The sequence below is a fragment of the Echeneis naucrates genome, chromosome 1 (genome assembly GCF_900963305.1).
Source record: "Echeneis naucrates chromosome 1, fEcheNa1.1, whole genome shotgun sequence".
Taxonomy (NCBI): domain Eukaryota; kingdom Metazoa; phylum Chordata; class Actinopteri; order Carangiformes; family Echeneidae; genus Echeneis; species Echeneis naucrates.
Window position 1 is genome coordinate 5,476,851 of NC_042511.1, and position 21,510 is coordinate 5,498,360.

The 21,510-nt window shown below is 41.7% G+C and overlaps 3 protein-coding genes across 9 annotated transcripts; 2 read left to right on the plus strand and 1 right to left on the minus strand.

Moving 5' to 3' along the window:
* The first annotated feature begins 1,333 nt into the window (after positions 1-1,333).
* Positions 1,334-6,435, plus strand: afmid (arylformamidase). Of its 4 annotated transcripts, none has more exons than XM_029497361.1 (11): positions 1,334-1,510; positions 1,598-1,891; positions 2,543-2,647; positions 2,763-2,811; positions 2,897-2,982; positions 3,069-3,141; positions 3,257-3,354; positions 3,505-3,583; positions 4,678-4,813; positions 5,193-5,297; positions 5,521-6,435. In XM_029497361.1, the coding sequence occupies exons 2-11, from the start codon at positions 1,786-1,788 to the stop codon at positions 5,548-5,550; spliced, it is 867 nt and encodes a 288-aa protein (XP_029353221.1). In that variant the 5' UTR covers positions 1,334-1,510; positions 1,598-1,785; the 3' UTR covers positions 5,551-6,435. The 4 variants fall into 4 exon arrangements, with proteins under 4 accessions (XP_029353221.1, XP_029353219.1, XP_029353222.1 ...); XM_029497359.1 differs by having other exon boundaries at positions 1,744-1,891; XM_029497362.1 differs by having other exon boundaries at positions 1,598-1,834; positions 5,521-6,433.
* Positions 6,436-7,529: 1,094 nt separating this feature from the next.
* On the plus strand, positions 7,530-13,015 carry cant1b (calcium activated nucleotidase 1b). Of its 4 annotated transcripts, none has more exons than XM_029497357.1 (5): positions 7,530-7,607; positions 9,820-10,416; positions 10,523-10,663; positions 11,139-11,342; positions 11,696-13,012. In XM_029497357.1, exons 2-5 carry the CDS (start codon positions 9,879-9,881, stop codon positions 12,064-12,066), a joined length of 1,254 nt encoding a protein of 417 aa, XP_029353217.1. In that variant the 5' UTR covers positions 7,530-7,607; positions 9,820-9,878; the 3' UTR covers positions 12,067-13,012. The 4 variants fall into 4 exon arrangements, with proteins under 4 accessions (XP_029353217.1, XP_029353215.1, XP_029353216.1 ...); XM_029497355.1 differs by lacking the exon at positions 7,530-7,607 and adding an exon at positions 7,619-7,938 and having other exon boundaries at positions 11,696-13,015; XM_029497356.1 differs by lacking the exon at positions 7,530-7,607 and adding an exon at positions 7,987-8,193 and having other exon boundaries at positions 11,696-13,014.
* ogal (O-GlcNAcase like) lies at positions 11,709-19,587 on the minus strand. The gene is made up of 17 exons (XM_029497353.1): positions 19,300-19,587; positions 18,826-18,877; positions 18,535-18,632; positions 17,419-17,549; positions 16,918-17,089; positions 16,691-16,789; positions 16,430-16,569; positions 16,184-16,328; positions 15,861-15,956; positions 15,482-15,741; positions 15,207-15,381; positions 14,715-14,800; positions 14,537-14,629; positions 14,366-14,454; positions 14,173-14,293; positions 13,961-14,090; positions 11,709-13,397 (listed from the first exon to the last, which is right to left on the minus strand). The coding sequence occupies exons 1-17, from the start codon at positions 19,358-19,360 to the stop codon at positions 13,261-13,263; spliced, it is 2,085 nt and encodes a 694-aa protein (XP_029353213.1). The 5' UTR covers positions 19,361-19,587; the 3' UTR covers positions 11,709-13,260.
* Between the last annotated feature and the right edge of the window lie 1,923 nt (positions 19,588-21,510).

A 21,510-nucleotide genomic window follows, 5' to 3' on the forward strand; every position in this document is an offset into this window, starting at 1 on the left:
GCACTGTGTGTGTGAATGTGCTGCTGCTGAACTGGGAGTGACAGACACAGGACTCACGGGTTCAACTCTGAACAGGTTATCACCGAATGAGTCATAAATCACCAGTTTGACTCCAAACGAGTTACCACAAGAGATGTCAGGATTCAGGAGGTCAATAAGTTAAACTCCTCTCGCGATAGGACGAGAGGAGTCAGGATTTATATGCTGTGAATCTAAACATGTTACCATGAGAGGAGTCTAAAGTATGCACTGTGTTGAACCAACAAACCAGAACTGCTGCTTCTCCCACAGGGAGTCCGCTTACAGTAGCAGGGATGAGTCAACGACAAGTTAACAGAGATGAGGAATCATGATTCATAAGTCAGTAAAATGACTCTGGAGTTGTGAACTGTTCGGTCAGGGCTCACACATCACTACTGCAGTTAACAAGACACACACATACATTCAAATTCATGTTTATGTGTTGCAGCAATCCATGTTATTATTATGAGTCAATGAATTCGCTTTCATTTAATTGATAAATCAGCTGTGTATGGACTGGATTGACACCAGATGATTTTACATAAATGTCCTCTAACAGTTGTTGGAATGAACAACTTCGGACTACGGTCTTTGGTCAGCATAGTATCTGAAGAGTTTATACATTTACTGAAGGTCAATACATTAGTCTCATTTGTAGTGGCTTCTTTCTAACTACACACTTGTTACCACACTAACAGTGTGACAGCTACCTCGTGCAATATATTATTTGCAAAGTTTGATGTGCGAATGAGAAGATGGTATTTTATGTTTAAACTAATGAACTTAAAGGTTTCTGATATCCAATAATCCAAGCACAGTCTCTTTATTAAAACTTCTCTAACATTCTTAGCGCATTTGCACAAATGTTTCACGAACAAACTGTCTTTGTGCATGGACCTCTTTCTGTGCAGACAAACAGACTTGCAATAATAGTCAGGTCTTAATATTTTGACTCAGACTCAGACAAAGGCATTTATTGTGCAGTTATATTTCATACAGCAAACTGACAGAAAACACAAAGAAAGCTGAAAACATTTGAAAGTAAAATGCATGTTCTACTAATAAAACCTGTTTTACTGATCCATGCAAAGTGATTTTCCTTATTTGTTCTTCCACTGTGTTTTAGACACTTAAAATAAAGGCATGGGCAGGACTGCCACTTCCTAAACAGCAGCTGCAAGCTCAGTGGTCACATGTTGTGTCTGTCAATCTTTAACATAGTCGGTCTTTGCACATGTTTCCGGGTCGAAGAGGGGAAAGGTACTGCAATATACCCCCCCTCTTTTTTTTTTTTTTTAACTTATTGAGCTGTTTACTTTTCAAGTGTGGAGTCCGTCAGTCTAAAGTTCAGAATATCAGTGTAGAAATATTGAGAACTTTTGCAGCAACACCACTCTTTTGCAGAGATTGGTCGGATTTATCTGGAATTTCTACGATTTCAGTCACTTCAGACTATAAAACGATGCACTGGACCGAAATGAAGAAAGATGTAAGACGTTTCTCTCTCCTTATTTGTGCTGACATTATTCTTGGCGTTATGATATCTTCCTTGCTCAGCCTCGTTTGTCCCCAACAGCGCGTTTTGCATAGAGGCTTTAATGGCTTTATGGCGGAGGCAGCAGAGGGGGGGCGCTGTTTACCATGGCCGCCTGACGGTGAGCTGTGTCCGGGCTCTGCTTTCATGGCCACCCGGCTCACCGGAGTCTTTTCTCCGTCTGACAGGAGCTAGAGAGGCAGTTTTCTCCCAGCTGGTGGTCGCACAGGATGTCTGCAGACGACGTGATCAAGGCGCATGTGAAGGCTTTGAAGGAAGGTCGGTTCGTTTCTGGAGGTGGATCTGATTACAGGCAGAAATCCGGTTGGGGTACAGGTGTCGTGGTAAATGTTGTGTGTCCGCCCCCCCCCTCCTTCCTTCCTTGCAGATTAGATTAGGGCTGTGAAACACACTCCATGTGTCTATGGGATGTGTGTTAGTTCAGACCCAGTTGTGTTTCTGAGCCATTCAAAGTGCATCATCTGTGTTGTGTGTGAACATTATTATGTAGGAGGAAATAAAGCAGGTTTACCAGAATGCAATCTACTACATTTGTTTTCTTTAAAAAAAATAAATAAAAATAAATGAGTAATATTGACTAAAAACCAGCATCATGATATATGAAAGATAATTTTGAGGTATGATAGATTTCAGTGTTTAGGTTTTTGGTGCCTTTCACAACAGGGAGCTGTCATGGAGTGAGGGGAGGGGGAGATGGGGAACTCAACAAAGGTCCCCTGCTGGACACGGACAATGAACCTCCTGTGCTCTTGTGTTTCTCCATGAGAAAGTTAAAGTCTCAAACAATGACACAAGAATGTCTAGTTTTGTCCAACGCAGTAAATTAGATTCCCCCAAACCAATACACTTTATGGCATGGATGCAAAACAGTTTTATTTTATTTTTATTTTTTTTCAAATTCAGTTTTATTTACAATGCGGCACAGTCCAGACTGGCCTAGGTCTAACATTGTGTGTTAATACTCAGGTACGGAGCGAGCCCGTGGCTTGGCTCAGACTTTACTCAACGTGCCATATGGACAGGGAGATGGGGAGAAACTGGATGTCTACATACCCAGCACCACTTCTTTGGGTACGGACTTGTGTCGCTGCCGTGACCTTCAAACCCAATCCATTGTCTTGTTTCAATTATGCAAAAGCTGATATTACTCATGACAACTAACCAAGCCCCATTCCCTGTCTTTAAGATGTTCCTCTAGTGATTTACCTACATGGGGGCTACTGGCAGTTTCTCAGGTAGCGATCTTTACCCTGAGGCCTCTGAATTTTCAGTCTATGCAGAGCTCTTTTCTTTAAATGCTAATGCATTGTGCACCTACAGCAAAGAGGAGTCAGGATTCATGGCTGTTCCGTTGATCAATAAAGGCGTGGTGGTGGTTGCTGTTGGCTATGACATCGCCCCCAAAGGTAGTCTGGTGACAAAGTTGTTTCTGTTCTTGGGGATAGGTGTATCATTTGAGGAGATGAACAGTAATGTCAGCCTTTCTTTTCAGGCAACATGGACCTGATGGTGTCTCAAGTGCGCAGGAGTGTCGTGTCTGTCATTCAGCAGTATTCGCATATCAGGTAACATTGCTTGCTTGATTTTTCTGTTATCGTCCAGTGTGAGGAAAGATCATCTCGTTTTATCATATTAAAGCTCAATTTAAATCCATGTTTGTGTTTTATGGACCTACCTCAGTGGTCTGTACCTGTGTGGCCACTCTGCTGGAGCTCACCTCGCTGCAATGGTCCTCTCCACGGACTGGTCGCAGTATAACATCACTCCCCAGATCAAAGGTGAGATACATCTGCAGTAACCTCATTATAGTTAGCCGTTTTTAAGTGGAATAAAAGATGTTTAGAAGTTTTAAGACACTGTTGATTTGCTCATCTCGTGCTTTTTTCTGCCCTTTTTTTTTTTTTGTTTGTTTAACAATTGTCTCTCAGGAGCATTCTTGGTCAGTGGCATATATGATCTTCTGCCCATCCTGTCCACCTACGTGAATGATCCTTTGAAGATGACAGAGTACGTTGACAAATATTGATCGGATTGTTATTCACACGGGGGCAGCTCAGCAGCATAGTGGTTAGCACTGCGCACAATAAGAAGGTTGCGGGTTCGGTTCCCGGGCCTGGGCCCTTTCTGCGTTAGTTTCTGTGTTACATGTGAAAGTAACCAGGTGTCATCAAATGTCTGTGTAGAAACACTGAGCCTCTAATTATCAGCTCCAGTTAAAAAGTAACTGAATGAGACCTGATGGTGTTTCACCTGGATGAGTAATTTCAGTAATGCTGACAGAATTCAGCAGCTGTGTTGCATTGATAATAACTGATGACAACAAAAAAGTAGCAGATTTGCAATAATTATTGCAATAATAATTGAATTTGGACAAAACCTTATTGACCTGTTCTGTCTAATTTGATTTTATTGATAATGATGTCAGGTAGTTTTTCCTCTCTTAAAGGGGAACCTCAAAGTCTGTTTATAGGTCCCAGGAAATAAAAGTATAAACAGTTGAGGGCTTCAGAAGTACACATGAAATCTAAGAAAGTGCCTCGGTGACTTTAGCAGGCCACTGTTACCCACTCATCATCTCCTAAGGCTACATTTGCCATCATTAGCATAATCCTACCAATACACCAATTGGTTTCCCTGTAGAAGAGTTGCATTATGGGTTATAAAAGGTACCATGTTTTGACGAGGAAGAATAATACGGAAGGATATCTGTGGTTCTGCTTCGTCAGTTTTGATTTGTTTTGCTTTGTCATTTGTGGATCCAATGGTGTCTGCATTGGTGGGACAATCTTTGAAGAGTATAATCAGATTACCAACTAGATGAAGAAGGGTTTTATGGTAATCGGATTAACAACAAGTGAACAGATTATGCAATTTCCATCCTTAATCTGATTACTGTTTGTAATCCATAATTGGTCAGAGTTCAGAGGATGTATGTAGTCATGTGATATATAGATTTTTTAGTTTCATAGAAAAATCCTTCTAATTCCCATGACATGAGAAATGCAACTACTTAGTTCTTAGATGTTGAAAGCGCTTTGTGTGTTGTGATTATCATTGTGGTGCCAGTACTCTGCCCTTGGGGTATATCTTTTTTTTTGCAGGGAGGTGGCGGTTAGGAACAGCCCCAGCAAACTGGTCCCTCAGCTCAAACTTTCCTCCTCCAGCTGCCATATTGTTGTAGCCGTGGCTGAGAATGACTCGCCAGAGTTCCGCAAGCAGTCAGAAGAGTACTACAAAGTCAGTACTGCATGCAGACAAATGTTAACTCATCATCGTATGTGTGTGTATATATACTTTTTTTTAGGGGTGAATTTTCCAGCCCTAACACTATACATATATATAGTCTATATATACTATAATGTATATTATCAACAGAGAAACACTTGGCCTTTGTCAACTATCAGATCCCAAAATATTTGTGAAAGATGTTTATTGTAAAACTGAAAATAATATTATTGCTTTCATTGATGAAAAAAACAATTCTAAACAGATTTAAACCAAGCCTGCATATTCAAAAAAGCTTAGGTTTTTTTTTTTTTTTTTTTGTTTTGTTTGTTTTTTGTTTTGTTTTGTTTATTTTTGGGTCATTCTTATCTCTTGTCTTGACACTTTTCAGACTTTGGGGGAATCAGGACTGAATGTGACCTTGGAGGACGTGCCAAACACAGATCACTTCAGTATCATTGAGCAACTGGTGGATGGGGAGTATCACCTTACAAAGGTACATATACACTTAAAACAGTAATAATCCAAACACTAAAAGGAAATTTTCCTGAATGGCTACATTTCTCTCCCGCACCAGTAGCTTTGCAATATTAATGGATCGTAATAAAGAATGTTTTTTTTGTTTTTTTTCCAATAATACTAAATTCAATGTACTTCCCAGTATGTACGAAAGCATGTTTAATTTTATTTATTATTATTTATTTTTTTATTCTTTGTAGCTCCTCTTTAAGATGATGGGGAAGAGCTGAGGTGTCCGTGCCATCATAATATCAACATACCTCTGTATCATGCACCAATACTGTTAAAATATGTTTTATTTCACATTTGTACTGTAGCAAGTGTACAATAACTAAAAAAAAGATATGGTATGGATTGTTTTGAGGGTCAAGTTTAATGTTATTTTATTTATAGTTAACTTTGTTCATCGTAGTTACTGTTGCCAGAAAATGCCCTAAAGAATCGTATTATGTTCTGTTCATTTACTTGTTAAAAAGACATTTGTGTGCCTAAAATTAAACCACATCAAACATTGTGATTGTAACAAATAATAGTGCTGATAAACCTGCTCACATTCACTTATAAACAACCTGTTATTGTCTCTTCTCATTTTCCCATGTGACAATCTGAACATGAACTACAAGTCCATGTTGTAAAGACAATGACAGGAGTTGAAGTCTGACATATATAAAATGAATGTAGCTTTTTAATGTAACCACAAAGCTGATATCTCACGCAGGGAAAGTTAATGGGTCAACCACACTTGATAGCTGTTGATTTAAAAAAAAAAAAAAAAAATATTTGCACTTTTTATTTTCATCTTGTACAATAAAAATATAGTAATTTTCAAAAAGATATATTTTTAGCAGAAATTTGTCTAAAGTTTAGTTCATGCACATTATGTCGTACGTTCATTCATTCTCGTAAGAATTGTTTACTTTATCGCTTGCACTGTCCACCTTTAATCGTTCCTGTAGATTATCATAAGAATCATCACAATAAATATTTATATTTGTGATTGGGTGTGTTGACAGTTGTCTCCATGTGTGCTGTAGAGGAGATATTTACATAGAAACTATATAATCATGCTCTTTTAAAACTTGAGCACTCTACAATGCGAGATCTCTATTGCATCCCTTGGCGTTATTATTATTATTATTATTATTATTATTATTATTGTCCTGCTGTTTCTACTGCCCTTTTGTGGAATTAAACATGAAACATTAAACATGAAATCCAGACAGCATGTCAGGTATGCGTGAAATTCAACATTTCACTGGTTGCAGAAATGCACGTCAACAAATGGCTCCATGGTGCCACCTTGAAAATGAAGAAAATTCCGCCTCTCGTTCTGCATTGATGTACAGGAATGAAAACTGGTACACATATTTGGACAAACACCATCCTGCTGACTAGCATTAGCAAAATACCTGATAAGACACCTGAGTATGATGGATTTGTTTACGGTGCTGCTGTTGCGCCCTTCTGCTCTGACTTGTCTGTTGTGTTCTGACAATGGCATTATAATTCATGACTTAAGGTAAATATTTCAATTTCAAAGAGCAGCGGACTAACTTCACTTCCCAGTAGCTCATAGAGCAGATGTGTTGTTCGTGAACGATTCTTTCTTTTTTCCCTGGTCCGCACACGCGCGCCAGATTTGTTCACGACTTCTTCGGCCCCTGAGTCTCTCGTTCACTTGTCTCATGGCCGCTGTGCAGACTCAGTGTGGAAATGAGTGATTTGTTCACAATTCATAACTACGAGTCTTCGGGCCTTTTGTTAATTATTCACATGGTTACAGCAGTAACGTGACCAATGCTGTATCCAGTTTTTGGGGGGTGTGCGGGGGGGTCCAGTCTCTGTGGCGGACACACAGATCAGACTCAGTCAGCGTGTTATCAGATATCCCTGATCCCTCCATCTCCACATCCATTTCTGAGCTGGAGCCCAGTCCGTCACTCACAGCCGGTGTACAGCATCATATAAAAACATATAAAGGTGGAGACATCTTTCACATCTTAGCTTTAGATTTGTGGCATCACATAAACAAACTGAGTGGGACATTAATGGGGTTCATGTGGGGGTCCCTGGGGGCCCCCCCATCAGAGGGATGATTATCTGCTCCTCTCAGTTTGTCGTTTCCAGTCAGATTAAAGCTGTTAGTTTGTGGTCCTGGTACACCTGGAGGTCAAACATGGGGCTGACCTCCGTTCACGGTCCAGGCAGGAGGAGCTCCCCGCCTACAGGCCGCCTACAGGCCGCCGTCAGTGCCGCCGTCAGACACGTCCCACCGGGTCTGCTCCAGGTAAGGATCCGGATGACAAAGCCACAACACGACGGTCACAGCAGAACTTATTTCAGCTCGGCTCCTTGGAGCCGCCGAGTGTTAGCTTTAGCCGGCTAAAGCCGCCGCCGCTGCCGCTAGCCGGGCAGCTAGCTAGCAGCTCCGCCGACCGACGGGCTGATGTCGTCGGACAGGCAGTGTGGAGGTTTGTGTCGGGTCCGGGGCTGAGCTGGCAGCCGGCAGGGACACGGAGGACCTCACGGTCTGTTCCGTAGATCCTCAATGTGCCTTTGTCCCACTTCGCTCCTGCCAATGCTGGAAAAATGGTCGCGTGTTCCGTTTGTGACTTCAGGTCAGGAACACACAACTCGTCACTGCTGACTCACTGTCTGAAGTAAACACACAACACCCGACGCCTTTTTAATTCTCATCACTTTGCTTCTCGGGAGGATGAAACTCGACATAGTTTAACGGAGGGACGAGGAGGAGACTTGTTGAGGCAGCTCAGTTATTCATGTGGGATGGACGTGGAGTTTATTATGGGATGTGTGCAGAGGAGATGCAGTGATGGCTACAGCACATTCAGGAGAAACGAGACGAAGGAAGGGTGAATAATTTAACACTTTGCAGTGTTCAGGTCTGTTTGGGATGAGAAACCTGCTGTAGTGACAACTGGGGCATTATTTGTTGGCAATGTGGGTTTGCCACTGTGTGTGTGTGTGTGTGTGTGTGTGTGTCTGCTTGGTAAAAAATATATTTTTTGGGAAGTATTTCTAGAAAGTGATTTACACCCATAGGTTAGAACTTAATTCAGTTACTGACTGTGCAATGTGTTTGACTGCTGTTGAAGACTGTTGAGCACTTTTGTTGATGCTGCTGGATGGATTCATTGGGGTTGCTAAACAGGATTAAATTATCTGTCTGCTAACAAAACCACTCTGTCAAATCAAGCCCACCTAGATATTGCTTCAGCTTTACCGTGAATGTGTAATTTACAATCGTTTCAGTTTGTCATTGTGTTCATCATGCTGTTGTCTTCACAGTTATGGGTTTTAATCTGAGCGATTGTTTGTAATTGCAGGGGAAGTGGTTTAAATTTTAGGATGTAACTTTTTTTGAAGAGTAGGAAAACACGAGGGGGCAGGAAGGGTAAGGGCAACATGCCAAATTTTCCTTAACAACTGCTGAAGAGAGGTCATGTTTCATGATGTTTTTTTATTACATATAAATGTTGATCACGGCCGCTGCATTAGGTGTCTCAGTACAGGTGAGAGCCTGAATGAGATCAACCTGTGCTCGCGCTGGAATGTGCTCACCAGACCAGTTTGGTCACCCTTGACAACAGAGGTCGAGGGTCATCTTGGCATTCACGTTCTCCCAAAACAGGAACACCTTGTATTTCACCAGGCATCTGTTTGCGTGCCAGCTCAGTCATATTAGCTGAACCTAAGACAGACAGAGGAATATGTGTGTAACTTAAGTGACCATGAGCAATTGCGCATTATAAGCAACACAGAATCGAAAAGAAAAATGCAACAAAATTCACAAACTTCTATGTTAGTGTGAGTTTGGTTTGTGGATTTCTAACATGTTTGGTGCCAAACTGATGTTGCTACACAGCAGAGTTAAAGGCTTTACTTTTTACTTGATATGTGCTTCTGTGTACAAAAAATATCTGGATGCAGAAAATAATTAGATTTAATTAAAATGAACTATGTGATTCTTGTCCTGGGGAAGATTGACATGCCAGCTACCTACTCAGTATGCAGATAGTGGTTCTGCTTAAACGATACAACAAAGCTCTGTTGTAAACAGAACAATGGGGACGAGAGCCTGTCTTCCCAACACGTCCTCCTTCCCCATGTTCATTTGTTCATTTTCTACACTAGTTGTTTTCTATTCATACTTTAAAACTGCATTTGTTCAAATACATTAAATAAAACAATTACAACAATTGAAAGTTATTATGAGATGAAAACAACTCCAGCTCAAACTATTATGTATTATCATTGCTACAGTACGGGCGAAACATTTGGACACATGTTCCTATTCATTTGAATGAGATGGTGTGTCCAAACCATTGGCCTCTACTGTATATGTACACACATGCAATAATGTTTCAAGGCCTTCTATAAGCTCCATGAAGCAAACCAAACTTGTTTTTATCTGTTAAACCCTTTCCTCAATCATCCCTTTCTCTTGATCTGCTTTTTCCTGCTTCACCCCCTCCCAGGCTTTGGTAATGATCGTTCTGAGTCCACGCCTGATGATGAGAATGAAGACAGTACGTCCATGACCTCCTTTGGTGTTACCCTCCGAGGCCTCCCCTTGGCCTTGGGATCCATGACACAGGCTGCCACCTCAGACTTGCGCTTTCACCCAAAATGGCGGGCAATCACTGTGGCAACCCTGCTAGCTTTAGTGCTCATTTTGTATCTGCACCAAACAGTAGGGAACAGAGATACTGCTACCAGAAGATACTACCGCAACAGGGCTCACAGTTTGCAGCTGTACAATGAGGCTGAGGACAACATCTTCAGGGACAATCACAGACAAACTGCAGGAAGCAGCCTGCACCATCAAAAGAAGGGAAAACCTTACAATGACACCTACCCGTTAAGTCCACCAGAGAAGACAAAGAATGGCGTCCGCTACCGTATTGGTGTGATTGCAGACCTGGATACTGCATCACGTAGCTCTAAGGCTCAGACATGGTTCAGCTACATGAAAAGAGGTTATCTAACTGTTTCTGACAGCGCTGACAGACTGGAGGTAGTGTGGGATTCTGACATGCTCACCCTAGAGAGTCATCTGGCTGAGAAGGGACGAGGTATGACTTGATTAAGAGCTTTCCTGTACATATGTATATTCATTGTGTTTTTCTATTTAAATCAATATGCCAAATCTTGTTTGACTATTTACTAACTGTGCTGCAGGTATGGAGCTGTCAGAGCTTGTGGCGTTCAACGGTCACCTGTACACTGTAGACGACCGCACAGGTGTGGTGTACAGGATTGAGGGCAACCAGGCCGTCCCCTGGGTTATATTACCTGACGGTGATGGCTCAGTCTCCAAAGGTCAGTTTTCAATAGACTTCTCAAAGTGTCACATTGGGTTGTGTCTCAAGGCCAGAGTTCAAATCTGCAATTTACATCCTCTTCTCATGCACCCAAGAAACATCTAGGATTAGATATCTGATCCCTACACAGACTACAGACTACATTTGGAGGAGGCCTCAGCCTCAGCCAGGTGGAAATACAAAATCATCCTCGGCACATTCAACTGATTTCCTGAGCCTCGGCCTAATTAGTCCCACAACATTTTCCTGCGGAACTGAGAATATTTTACACAAGTGGTCAGGACTTCAAAGCCAAGTGTGATCAGGCACTTAAAGAGCTGACCATTTGCAACCAGCTGTTATTGCCAATTCTGAACAGACCCAGTGGATTTAAAGTAACTCTGCTTCTCAATAGCAGCATTTTTTTATTTTTTATTTCATTTCTGATGAGATTCAGATGCCTCATTCCACATCTGTCCCTTTTGTGTACTCAGGGTTCAAGGCAGAGTGGCTGGCAGTGAAGGACGAACACCTGTATGTAGGTGGCCTGGGGAAGGAGTGGACTACGACCTCTGGGGAAGTTGTCAATAACAACCCAGAGTGGGTTAAAGTTGTTGGCTACCATGGCGACGTGGAGCATGAGAATTGGGTGCCATACTACAATGCCCTGCGGAGTGCAGCAGGAATTCAACCTCCAGGTGCTGAAAGATGTTTTTCTTTAGTGTCCAAACACAATGTCTGAATTGCTATCACATAGTAATTTTGACATTAAATTTGTTTCAGAATACAGATTCTTTATTCAGTTTAAAAATAAATAGAGTTGCAGCGGCACTGATTGCAACTGGTGGGGCTCCAGCCTTGGCCAATGAGTGTGTAGAGAAGCTTGCACGTAGACTGAAAACAACTCTGGGCTAAATGCTTTTGGGAGTATGCAGCTTGACAACACAGATGAACGAGTCACCCAAATAACCAATAAAAGTTTGTGTATTTTCCAATTTTCTGTCAGATGTTAGTTTTTGTTTATCCGTTTCGTTATCGCTCCCTTCCACAGGTTATCTTATCCATGAATCAGCGGCTTGGAGTGAGCGTCTCCAGCGCTGGTTCTTCCTCCCTCGTCGTGCAAGCCATGAGCACTACGAAGAGACTGCAGATGAGCAGCGCGCCACAAACCTCCTTCTGTCCTGCCCCACCGACTTCAGCTACATCAGCGTGCGGCATGTTGGACCTCTTGACCCCACCCACGGCTTCTCCTCCTTTAAATTTGTTCCTGACACAGACGATCAGATTATTCTGGCCCTAAAATCTGAGGAGGATGCAGGCAGGATCGCCACCTACATCATCGCTTTTACACTTGATGGACGGGTGCTAATGCCTGAGACAAAGATTGGGGATGTAAAATATGAAGGGCTTGAGTTTATTTAACAAATGACAGGGCTGAAGATGCACATGTTCCTGTAAGGAAACGCTGTCCTTCCTGTGTGAAACAGTAAAGGACTGACTAAGCTATGCAAGACCGTTTAAGTCTTAGGGTTTACATTCCCCTCTCAATAAGACAGTGTGACAAAATGTATACATCTCATTACTATATTAAAAATTATACATTACATAATCTGCACTTGAGAGGCAGAGAAAAGAAGAGCAGGATCAAGCCTCACTACCAGAGAAGCACAGTCAAGTCAACAGACCTGCGTAACTGATGCAGCAAAGTGGTGTCAGGTAACACATCACGTTATCGTCCATCTCCAAATTCCATTTTTAAGATCTTTTAAAGCCTCAGCTACCTTATTATCAAAGCTGGGAGAACAGAGTTGTCTCAGCCTTGAGATAAACACCCTGGTCTGATTGTACTGTAGATGACTAATATTCCAGAGGAGTCTGGGTACAACAGCTTTTTTATTATTAGCTGTCGGTCTTGCAAGCACCAAGTTAATTTAGACTTCTCCTACAGCCAAATTCTGCTGGTCAGATACACAGGGGAACAAAGTAACACAACATAGCAAAAACAATAATAAAACTTGATATGAATGTCCTTAAATTACTTGAAATATGGAGCTTACTCATTGCTTTTCTGTTCTATTGTACCTGTTCGGACACACTTAAGTTCACCTTATTAAATTCAATATTATTGATGTTATGCTCACTAGATACAGAGAAACATATGTTCCATAAACGTAAGTTATTCTGAGTTATTCAGTTCCAATGTAAATGTTTGCTCTTTTCAGTCAGAAAAAGTAAACACCGGTGATTTCATTAGAGATGAATTAATATATTCCTTTATATTCTGAAAACATACATTAAAATTTCATCTTTTGTTTTGTCTTATCTTTGACTGTAAAACAAATCACATCATTTATCCATACTGTCTGATGTTAACATTAAACAGTTGTATGCACACACACACAAAAAAAAAAAAAAAAAATCACTACCTGTCTACAAATTCAGTTCAATTCAAACTTAACGATACACTCTTCTGGTAAACATTTAAAAATTTCATTGCTATATATATATATATAAAAAAAAAAAAAGTTTCATGAACAGGCTTGATCAGTTCTACATGCTGTAGAGTTAATACTTCACAAGAACCCAAACCTGAGTAATATCTTTGATTGATCTCATTCACATGTCTGTTGCCATGGTGACGATGTCTGCATGTAGACCATCCACTTGAATGGGTTTGAATGATCCCAGTTTAGTGTAGAAGTTCAACATCCTCTGATCACTCTGCCTCAACTCGCAGAACGCTCCTCTGGAACCTGAAAAGAAACCCAACAGTGTTTGCCACTTCATCTAATTTGTGATAAAGAACAACTTTAAGTACTGTTGGAACAAAGCCAGACAACATTTAAGTGCAGATTTAAGTTTAATGTAGATGTTGAAATGACATTTACTGACCAGACGCCATTTTGTCTCAGGTCATGAGTGTTGAGCTCAGCTGTTTTTTTCATTCATTTTAAACCAATAAATCTAAATAGTTAAGTTTAGTTTCTGCAAACCTTCACGAAAAAAATACAGTGCTGGCACTGCTCAGCTCACCAGGACTGTCATCCTAGTTACTTTGGATGGGAAAGAAGGGAAAGCCACCATGGTACACATATTTTTAAAAAAATAATAATAAAAAAAAAAGAACCCGAAGCTTCAACTCTGAGGTGTTTCACTGCAAAAGCTTCAGCAGTCATTACGTCCTTTGCCTGAATACACTGACACTGCTGAGCCTTTCCTGTCCTGACGTACAGGCTTCACAGTGTCTCCTTGTGGAGAATATGCAGCCTGTGAAACTTGAGTTTATGGATTACTTTATGTGGAGGCCAGAACCTACCACTGCTCCTGATGGAGGACAACAGCCCACCAATCATACGTTTGGTTGGAGATGGATCAGTGACCCTGGGCAGCACTTGTACGGCGATCAAGGAGGGGAATTCCTCAAACACAGAGCCACTTACTGCCCTCTGAAGGGAAAAGATGGAAAATCATGAAATACAGTATCTTACCATTTCATATTCTAGAGAAAGATTTTTGCGTTTTGATCACCTGAATCTTGGCTGCTGCTGGTTTGGCATCTATTAATGCCAAAGCATAACCACACATCCCAATCTCATCCTCCAGGACAAAAGCACACTGAGGGGAAGGGGCGAGTTCCCCGGCTGACAGGCTGCAGAGGGAATGTTAAAATATCTTAAAAAACCGACAGAAATTCTTATAATTGTAATTGATGCTCACTGACCTATCGGAGATAAGTGGAGGTTGTGTCACCAGAGCAGGTTCGCCATCTCCTGCACTCTGTATCTCTTTGAAAATCCTCTGCACCTCCATCTAAGACGGGAAACGACTCAGTACATCACCACTGGATGTTAACCATAATACATCACAGTGTCTGAGATTCTGCCGTCTGTACCTTGTCCTCGGGGCAGAAGGGCCTTATGCAATATACTGCTGTCATGGGAGGATGTCTATATAGGTCCCTGTTTCCATGTCCAGGAAGCATTCTCTATAATACAGCATGTTCATGTTTATGCAGAGCTAACTTAGAGATGATACAGTGTCCATCTTTAAACTTTGTAATGTTGAATTACCTGGAATTCTCCAGAGAGCCCTCCCCTGAAGCCCCAGGGTTCAGGGTCATCATTCATGAGCTGGGCCGAGGGTCGACTCTGCCCCCCTATGAAAACAAAAATACAACAGGTGAAGCTGCAGTCCACATTTCATTGCAATATAATCACATTAAAGAGTTTGAGGTTTCCATCATCTTCTCTGTCCAAAAGCAGACTTTCCTGCTTCTCTATCAGCTGTATTTGTTTTGCTCCCAGTGCTTCAACTTAACACGGGAATCGGTCAGGTTATAGTGGCAAACAGTTTCATGAATCTAATTTGAAAAGAATATTGGACCAGGGAAGTATATGTGGGCTTGCTCTTTTATCAACACTTCCCTCTGGTCAGTAGCTTTCATCTGTGTAGAAAAGATCACCTTATCCTTTGAATACATTGTACTCACAGCAGCTTCTCTCCGCCCTTCACATACCAACCTGTGTATCCTGATCATTGTTGGAAAAATGTCATTTTCTCACCCAGTGTTTTCACAAAGGCACGAGCCAGACCGACTCCACTCTTAATGTCACAGATGTAGTTGTAGAGGTCGTACAGGATGCTGCGGTTCGGGGCGTTTGAGAGTCGGTTAAACATCTGCACCACCGCATCACACATGTCATCAAACCGCTGCGCTCTGGAGCACCACTCTGCCGTCTGAAAAACACCGTCAGCTGTGTGAGCAGAATGTGTGCAAAATCATCTGCTTCTGTTAAATACAAAAACAAAACAGAAAAATCCAAATTCGCAGTGTCACCATGTCTGTTCCTGCAGTAGCAGCACAACGGTTGCTCCTGAGCCAGTCCAGCTCCTGCAGCATGGTCCTGGCTGTGGGCCCGTGCTCGTATGGCAGGTAGAAGAGGTCGGACAGCAGCTTCAGGTCGTCCAGGGTCAGAGGTTCGGCTGTGTACAGGGGGTTGTCCCCCGGTCCGGGCACGTAGTTCTCTCCCAGGTCTGTCTGCATGGGCTCCTCATCTGACAACTCTTTCTTGAGACAAGCTGGTGGACGACAAGGGCCTGGAAGGATGAGGATGTAAAGACGCTTTTTTCCCCTCACTGGGACTCTCACACTGCTCACACTGCTCAGTGATGTACTGCTAAAAATACATGAAGTGTTCTCTGATAAATGACTCCACCTCCGGGCTGATCCGTGCGCTGGAACTCCTGCAACCAGTCAGTGAGGGCCAGCGTCAGAGCTTTCTGGGGACTATAGGGATCCTGCTCCTCCTCACCTGGCGGTGAAGGTTGGAGACAATGAGATAATGGACACACCACACAGCCAAACCCAACTTCCCATCCCAATCTCCAACAAGATAAACATCTAGATAAGGCAACAGCCGTTATGGCATCATGGTTCTCAGAGGTGACAAGTAGCAATTGTTTTTTTTTTACATATGTATCTGTACTTCAGAATATGAGTACTTATCCTTATTATTATTAAAACCAACTGGATCCTCACCCATCTCCACATCCTTTGGTCCCCCGTCAGCAGTTGCTTTGCACCATGTAGCCAAAGTGTGAATGGCCACAAAGTTTGGGAAAAACTCACAGTTGGGATTGGTGAGCACACCTTTCAGTTTGGGAATCAGCTCAGTGGGCCGATCCTATTCAGAGAAGACAGTATTTTAGGAAACCGAGCCATGCCGAGACACATGTTGACCCCTGCTTTCACTTTTAATGCTAATGTCAACAGGCATACGTTTACCTTATAGGGCCCAAGAAAAAGTCTTTGGGGATCATAGTCATTTGCATGGATATTGTCCCAGATGACTGGTGCTCTCTTTAGCACAGAGGACACCTCCTCTATGGACTCAACTGAGATTTTGTGGGACACCACTTTTGGACCTGAATAATAAATAAATAATAAATAAAAAAATTTTTTTAATTAAATATAAATAATAAAACTGTAGCAGTGATTAGTTCTGTGCAGTCACGGAGTCATTGTTGTGATTCAATGAATTCTCACCAGTCCACAGTATGTCTATACCAGGCAGCAGCGTCTCCCCAACAGTGTGCAGGTAGGAGGACTGGGACACATTGGGAGTGCAGAACGCAGCACAATAATCTGAGGACACAATGAAGTAAAAGTGAAAAATACCAAACAAATTCAATGAAGTTTGTGGATGCGTTTAACCATGTGCTTCGACTGTTTGGAAGTTTGGTGTTGTTCTCAGTGCCGCTTGGCTGTCTGACCTGTGGGACAGAAGAGGAAGGTCTCGGGCTCTCCTAGGTGCCGGTACACCTCATTAGTGATGGCCGCCTGAGCGTGGGCGAAGGAGCTGAATACCTGCTTATCAGCTGGACACATCTCTGTCTCGATGTCGTCAAACAGTAAAGAGAAGGACTTGCAGCCAAACTCCTTCACCTAACGACAAAAACAAAACAAAACAAGGAGGTGATCAACATTTCAAATTTGAATGATAAATGTTAAACCTCGGATAAAAACAGTTTCACCTGCTAAAGACTTTTCTTGCAGCAAAAGAGCTATTCCACCAGGAGTTAAAGCTATTACCTGCAGCAGTGTCCGGGCCATCAGCTGCATGTTGACCTAATTCCTGCGCGTTAAAAGTTCCTATTTTATTGCAGCATGTTTCATAAAAAGCAATGTGGTATCAAAACAAGCTTCAGAGAGCAATAAAGATGAGATTCAATTCTGCAGTGCTCCACTCTTCACCTATGCATACTCAGTCCTACCTGATCCAGTTTCTTTTTCAGGGCAGCGACCTCTTTGGGGTTGGAAAACGTAATATCCAGACCAGGCGAGATTGCGTAGATGAACGTGACGTCATGCTGCTTAGCTGCTGATATCAGAGCCATGAGTTGCTCTGGGGGGAAAACAATAAATAAGAATAGCTGTTTGATGAGGAACACCCTGCTAGCATGGACCTTTGTAGGACACTTGTGCTTAATGCTAATGATTATAAAAAACAAACAAACAAACAAAAAAAACAAATACATGCAACCACAGATTTGACTTGAACTCAGAAATCAGAGAGATGATAGTTTTGATAGCTCAAATTTCAAATCAGGCCTTTAGGTAATGAGGAAAATCTGCAGTCTGCAATAACGTTGTTCAGTATTGTGATGACAATGTCAAGTGTGATAAACAATTTTGTGAAGTCAGCATATTCAGTTCTTCAAGCGCAGTGCAAGATAAATTTAGTCACAGCCAAATTGACATAATGTAATCTGACAGTGTGGACGTGTGGCCCCTGAATCCAGAGCACCATTTTTTTCTGGTTGATTCAGTTCAGGCGATGTGTCCTTAAAATTCATTGCATCTTTGTTTATTGCCTTTATTTTCAAATTCACTATCTATGTGGTTACATCATGGTGATGATAAAAATGTGGTTTATATGCCAATACACTTTATTTATATAATTGTTATCACTTCCCTTCAATCTGAAACATTACTTGTAATTTGTTGACTTGGTTCATTTTGCAGCTGCACGTCTGCAAAATAGGAAACTAATTATGAGCTACTGTCACCGTTGTTAGCTATTCTTACGATATTTATCAGTCGTGGCTTTACAGTTACTATTTTCGTAGTTGCTGTTATTGCTGTGACTGTCATCATTACTACAGAGTGACACCCCTCATTATAAAGAGAGGGTCCAGACCTGCTGTATTTGAAAGTGCCTTGAGCTCCGGCTGCTGTGACTTCTGCTGCATTCATTTAAATTAAGACCACAACAGGTCATGAGGAGAAGAATCAATTTTTTTTATTAGGTGTTTTTTTTTTTTTTTTTTTAAAAAAAGGTGTCTTTGAAAATGTGAGCTGTGAAAAATGTTCAGGATGTGTGAGCTCACCGGCCTCCTCTGCAGTGTACAAGTCTCTCCAGTACATCCTGTGTTTGTAGTCATCTTTGGGGGCGTACAGGTACGTGTTCAAACCCCACTTCTGCTCCCTGTGAGGACAGAAGCGCACAACGTGTCACCTCACAGTGCTTTTAAAAGTAGAAGTGAAACAGCAGACGAGCCCTCAGGATCAGGAAGCAGAAAAAGCAGTAAATTCATGTGAATTAAATATGTGCACCAGTATCAGGACACCATTTTCCTGAACTCAGAAGCTAATGAGATGCATGTAATGTGTTCACACACCTTTTAAAGAGCTCAGATCTTTGCTCCATAGTCCAGGGTCGCCCATAAAAACCTGCATTAAGCAAAGGTCAAGTTAAACATCACCTGATATAACCTCGCCAGATGTGATTAATGTATGATTCAATGTGTATTTCCAGAGAATAAATCTGCAGCATAAGTTCACTTCAATTCAAACAACTTTACTGTCCCCACTAGGCCCAATCCGGGGTAATATGATCAGGCTTTTGTGTACACAGAACCATTCACAAGGACAGATAAACAAATACATCAAGGACCTTAAATGTGGAATAAATCTATAAATAAATACAATAAAATGGCTAAAACACAGTGTTGACAGAGCATAGAACTATATCCTTAAAAAACACACCAAAACGATAGATAGAGAGTGTTTATGCCCTGAATCAACAGCTGTAGCAGGAACCTGGAGCTGGGATCGGGTCCTGCAGGTTGGGGCCCTGGTCCCCGTCCGCTCACCTTCGACCACCCCACTGATGAACCGTCCCGGCCCGGCCCCGGCCCCGGCCGACGCTGACATGCTGAGTGGTTTAACGTTGGCAGGCTGTTTGACAGCAGCTCCGTTCAGACACACACCTCCTCTCCCTCGTGTCTTTCATTTCGCACACTTTCATCGCACCCCCACCTCTCGCGCCTGCGCAGATCGGCCGGGTGCGAAAGTTCGCGGTGTTGCGCAACACGACGGCGACAGGAGCTGAAGTGTGCGGCTGTGAAGAGCTCAGAGAAAGCAGCTGAGAAGCAGCTCTGGCTTTGTTATCACGAAAGTTCATCTCAGATCCGGACTCATGCTGATCAGACAGGTATTATACCGGGTTGACGTCTTAAAGGGACAGTGTCCATGCGTCTTAAAGGGACAGACACCTGAAAACCCAAAAGGATCAGACAAAGTTAACACCCAGCACTTCAAATGAAAAATTATTGACAAAAAAATGCAATTGAAGGTTATTTCAATAACAAAATAGACTGAAAAAGTAGCAAAGGAAAAGCAATAAGAAATAAACTAAAACAATAGAAAAACAAACATGTCTAATAGCAGCTTTAATAAATAACTTCAGTGGGGGAGTGTGTCTGCTGACTCACAGGAGAACTGTTGTGTTTGCAGCCAAGCAGATTTTTTCTGTTGTTTCTTATCAGAGCTGAGCTGATTACAGACTGGATCTCTGGAGCTCAGCCAGTCTGTCATCAGCCTCTTCAGCTTCTCTGTCTCTTCCTCCTCCTCACTTCTGTGCCTCAACAAAATCCTGTTTCTGGGCTCCGCAGGTAGTTTTTCCAACCTCAGATACTATGTGTGTCACATTCCAGACTACTGAGTTTAGATTCACGAAGGAAACAAAATGCAGTCACTTTATACACCGTTTTAAAGGATATGGGCTTTACGAGCATGCTATTTGGCAGCATGTGCCAGTATTTGATAAATTAGGTAATGATAATTTAGACAGACTGATGTAAAACCCACCATGTGCTGATATGTTGAATAGGTTATTAACTGTTACTATTTCCACATCTGCTTTGGAAAATATACTGGTCCTTAGTACTCAAAAATAAAGCCTTAAAAACGTGAACATTCTCACAGGATCTTTAGCTTCTATAAAAATACTCTTGTTGGAAATATTCCTCCTCTTTGAAATATCCCATATCAACCAATATGGAAATATTCTTTGTTTGAAAGTGTTACACGGCAAGACACAAGTAACTTCTGTGCATTTTCTAGCCTGTGAGTTCTGGGGTTTAACTTCCAAAAAGGTTGTGATGCCACAGAGTCATGATGTTTGATTAAAATCACAGCAGAGGAACCTTCAGGCCATCGGGGTCAAACACACAGTGCACGTTTTAGCATATTGAAGCTAAAGCATTCATTTTGGTCTATCTTATTCAACACACCCTTGATGTATATGAGCTCGTTTTTTTCTTAATCCAATGTTCCATTATAAAGGGCACCTGTACTGGTTAGGCTTCCCAGTTTTTTTAAATATTGTATTTATTAAAAAGTAATTAAAATGTGTAATTGTAAAAATGGCAATTAAATGATAAAGTGGCTCGCAATTAGACTCCACTGTGAACTCATAACTTTGTATATCTGGTTAGAGGCCCCTGGAATGGGAGGACTTTAATTAGAGAGCATTTCATGTTATTAACAAAACCAACAACTAATTAAGCATACCACAAGAAAGGTCTATTGAAAAGTAGGCAAGTTAAAACAACTCAGCAAAGTTATCTGAAGCTGAAAAATGTTGGGCATGCTGAAATGAATTTCACATTTTGTTGCAGCTTTGATGTTTGACGGGACGTTCTTTCAACTTCAAGAGCACTTGAAGCCATTAATGAAGTTGCTGACTCTGTAAGATCTGAAGACACTGGATAAAGCCCACAAAGAGTTTGAGCTGCTGTGCAGAGAGAGACTTGAATGACTTTAAGATAAGGAGACTGAAGAACAAACTGAACCTGATGTGGGATTTTGTGTCAACAGAAGCCCACAGACTTCCAGGAGAAAAAAAAAAACAAAACAAGATACAGAGCTTAAAGAGCAGGCAGTGGATGGTTTGATAAAACATGGCTATCCTTGTTCATGCCTCCGGTTAAAGTCAGCTGGGTTACTGGTCTGGCTCAGTGGGACCAAAATATTTAATATGTTTAATGTGTACTGATTACTCATTAAACACATTTACATTG

What these genes read in the sequence shown, in the direction of transcription:
- afmid (XM_029497359.1), top strand. Translation starts at nt 1,484, where the DNA reads ATGCACTGGACCGAAATGAAGAAAGAT. An exon ending in AGTCAGAAGAGTACTACAAA is followed by an intron (nt 4,814 to 5,192) that starts GTCAGTACTGCA and finishes GACACTTTTCAG; the next exon opens with ACTTTGGGGGAATCAGGACT. An exon ending in GGGAGTATCACCTTACAAAG is followed by an intron (nt 5,298 to 5,520) that starts GTACATATACAC and finishes TATTCTTTGTAG; the next exon opens with CTCCTCTTTAAGATGATGGG.
- cant1b (XM_029497355.1), top strand. Translation starts at nt 7,869, where the DNA reads ATGTGCCTTTGTCCCACTTCGCTCCTGCCAATGCTGGAAAAATGGTCG. An exon ending in TGTTCCGTTTGTGACTTCAG is followed by an intron (nt 7,939 to 9,819) that starts GTCAGGAACACA and finishes ACCCCCTCCCAG; the next exon opens with GCTTTGGTAATGATCGTTCT. An exon ending in AGCAGGAATTCAACCTCCAG is followed by an intron (nt 11,343 to 11,695) that starts GTGCTGAAAGAT and finishes TCCCTTCCACAG; the next exon opens with GTTATCTTATCCATGAATCA.
- ogal (XM_029497353.1), bottom strand. Translation starts at nt 19,360, where the DNA reads ATGTCAGCGTCGGCCGGGGCCGGGGCCGGGCCGGGACGGTTCATCAGT. An exon ending in GTACACTGCAGAGGAGGCCG is followed by an intron (nt 17,550 to 18,534) that starts GTGAGCTCACAC and finishes TTTTCCCCCCAG; the next exon opens with AGCAACTCATGGCTCTGATA. An exon ending in GCGCACGGATCAGCCCGGAG is followed by an intron (nt 15,742 to 15,860) that starts GTGGAGTCATTT and finishes TCATCCTTCCAG; the next exon opens with GCCCTTGTCGTCCACCAGCT.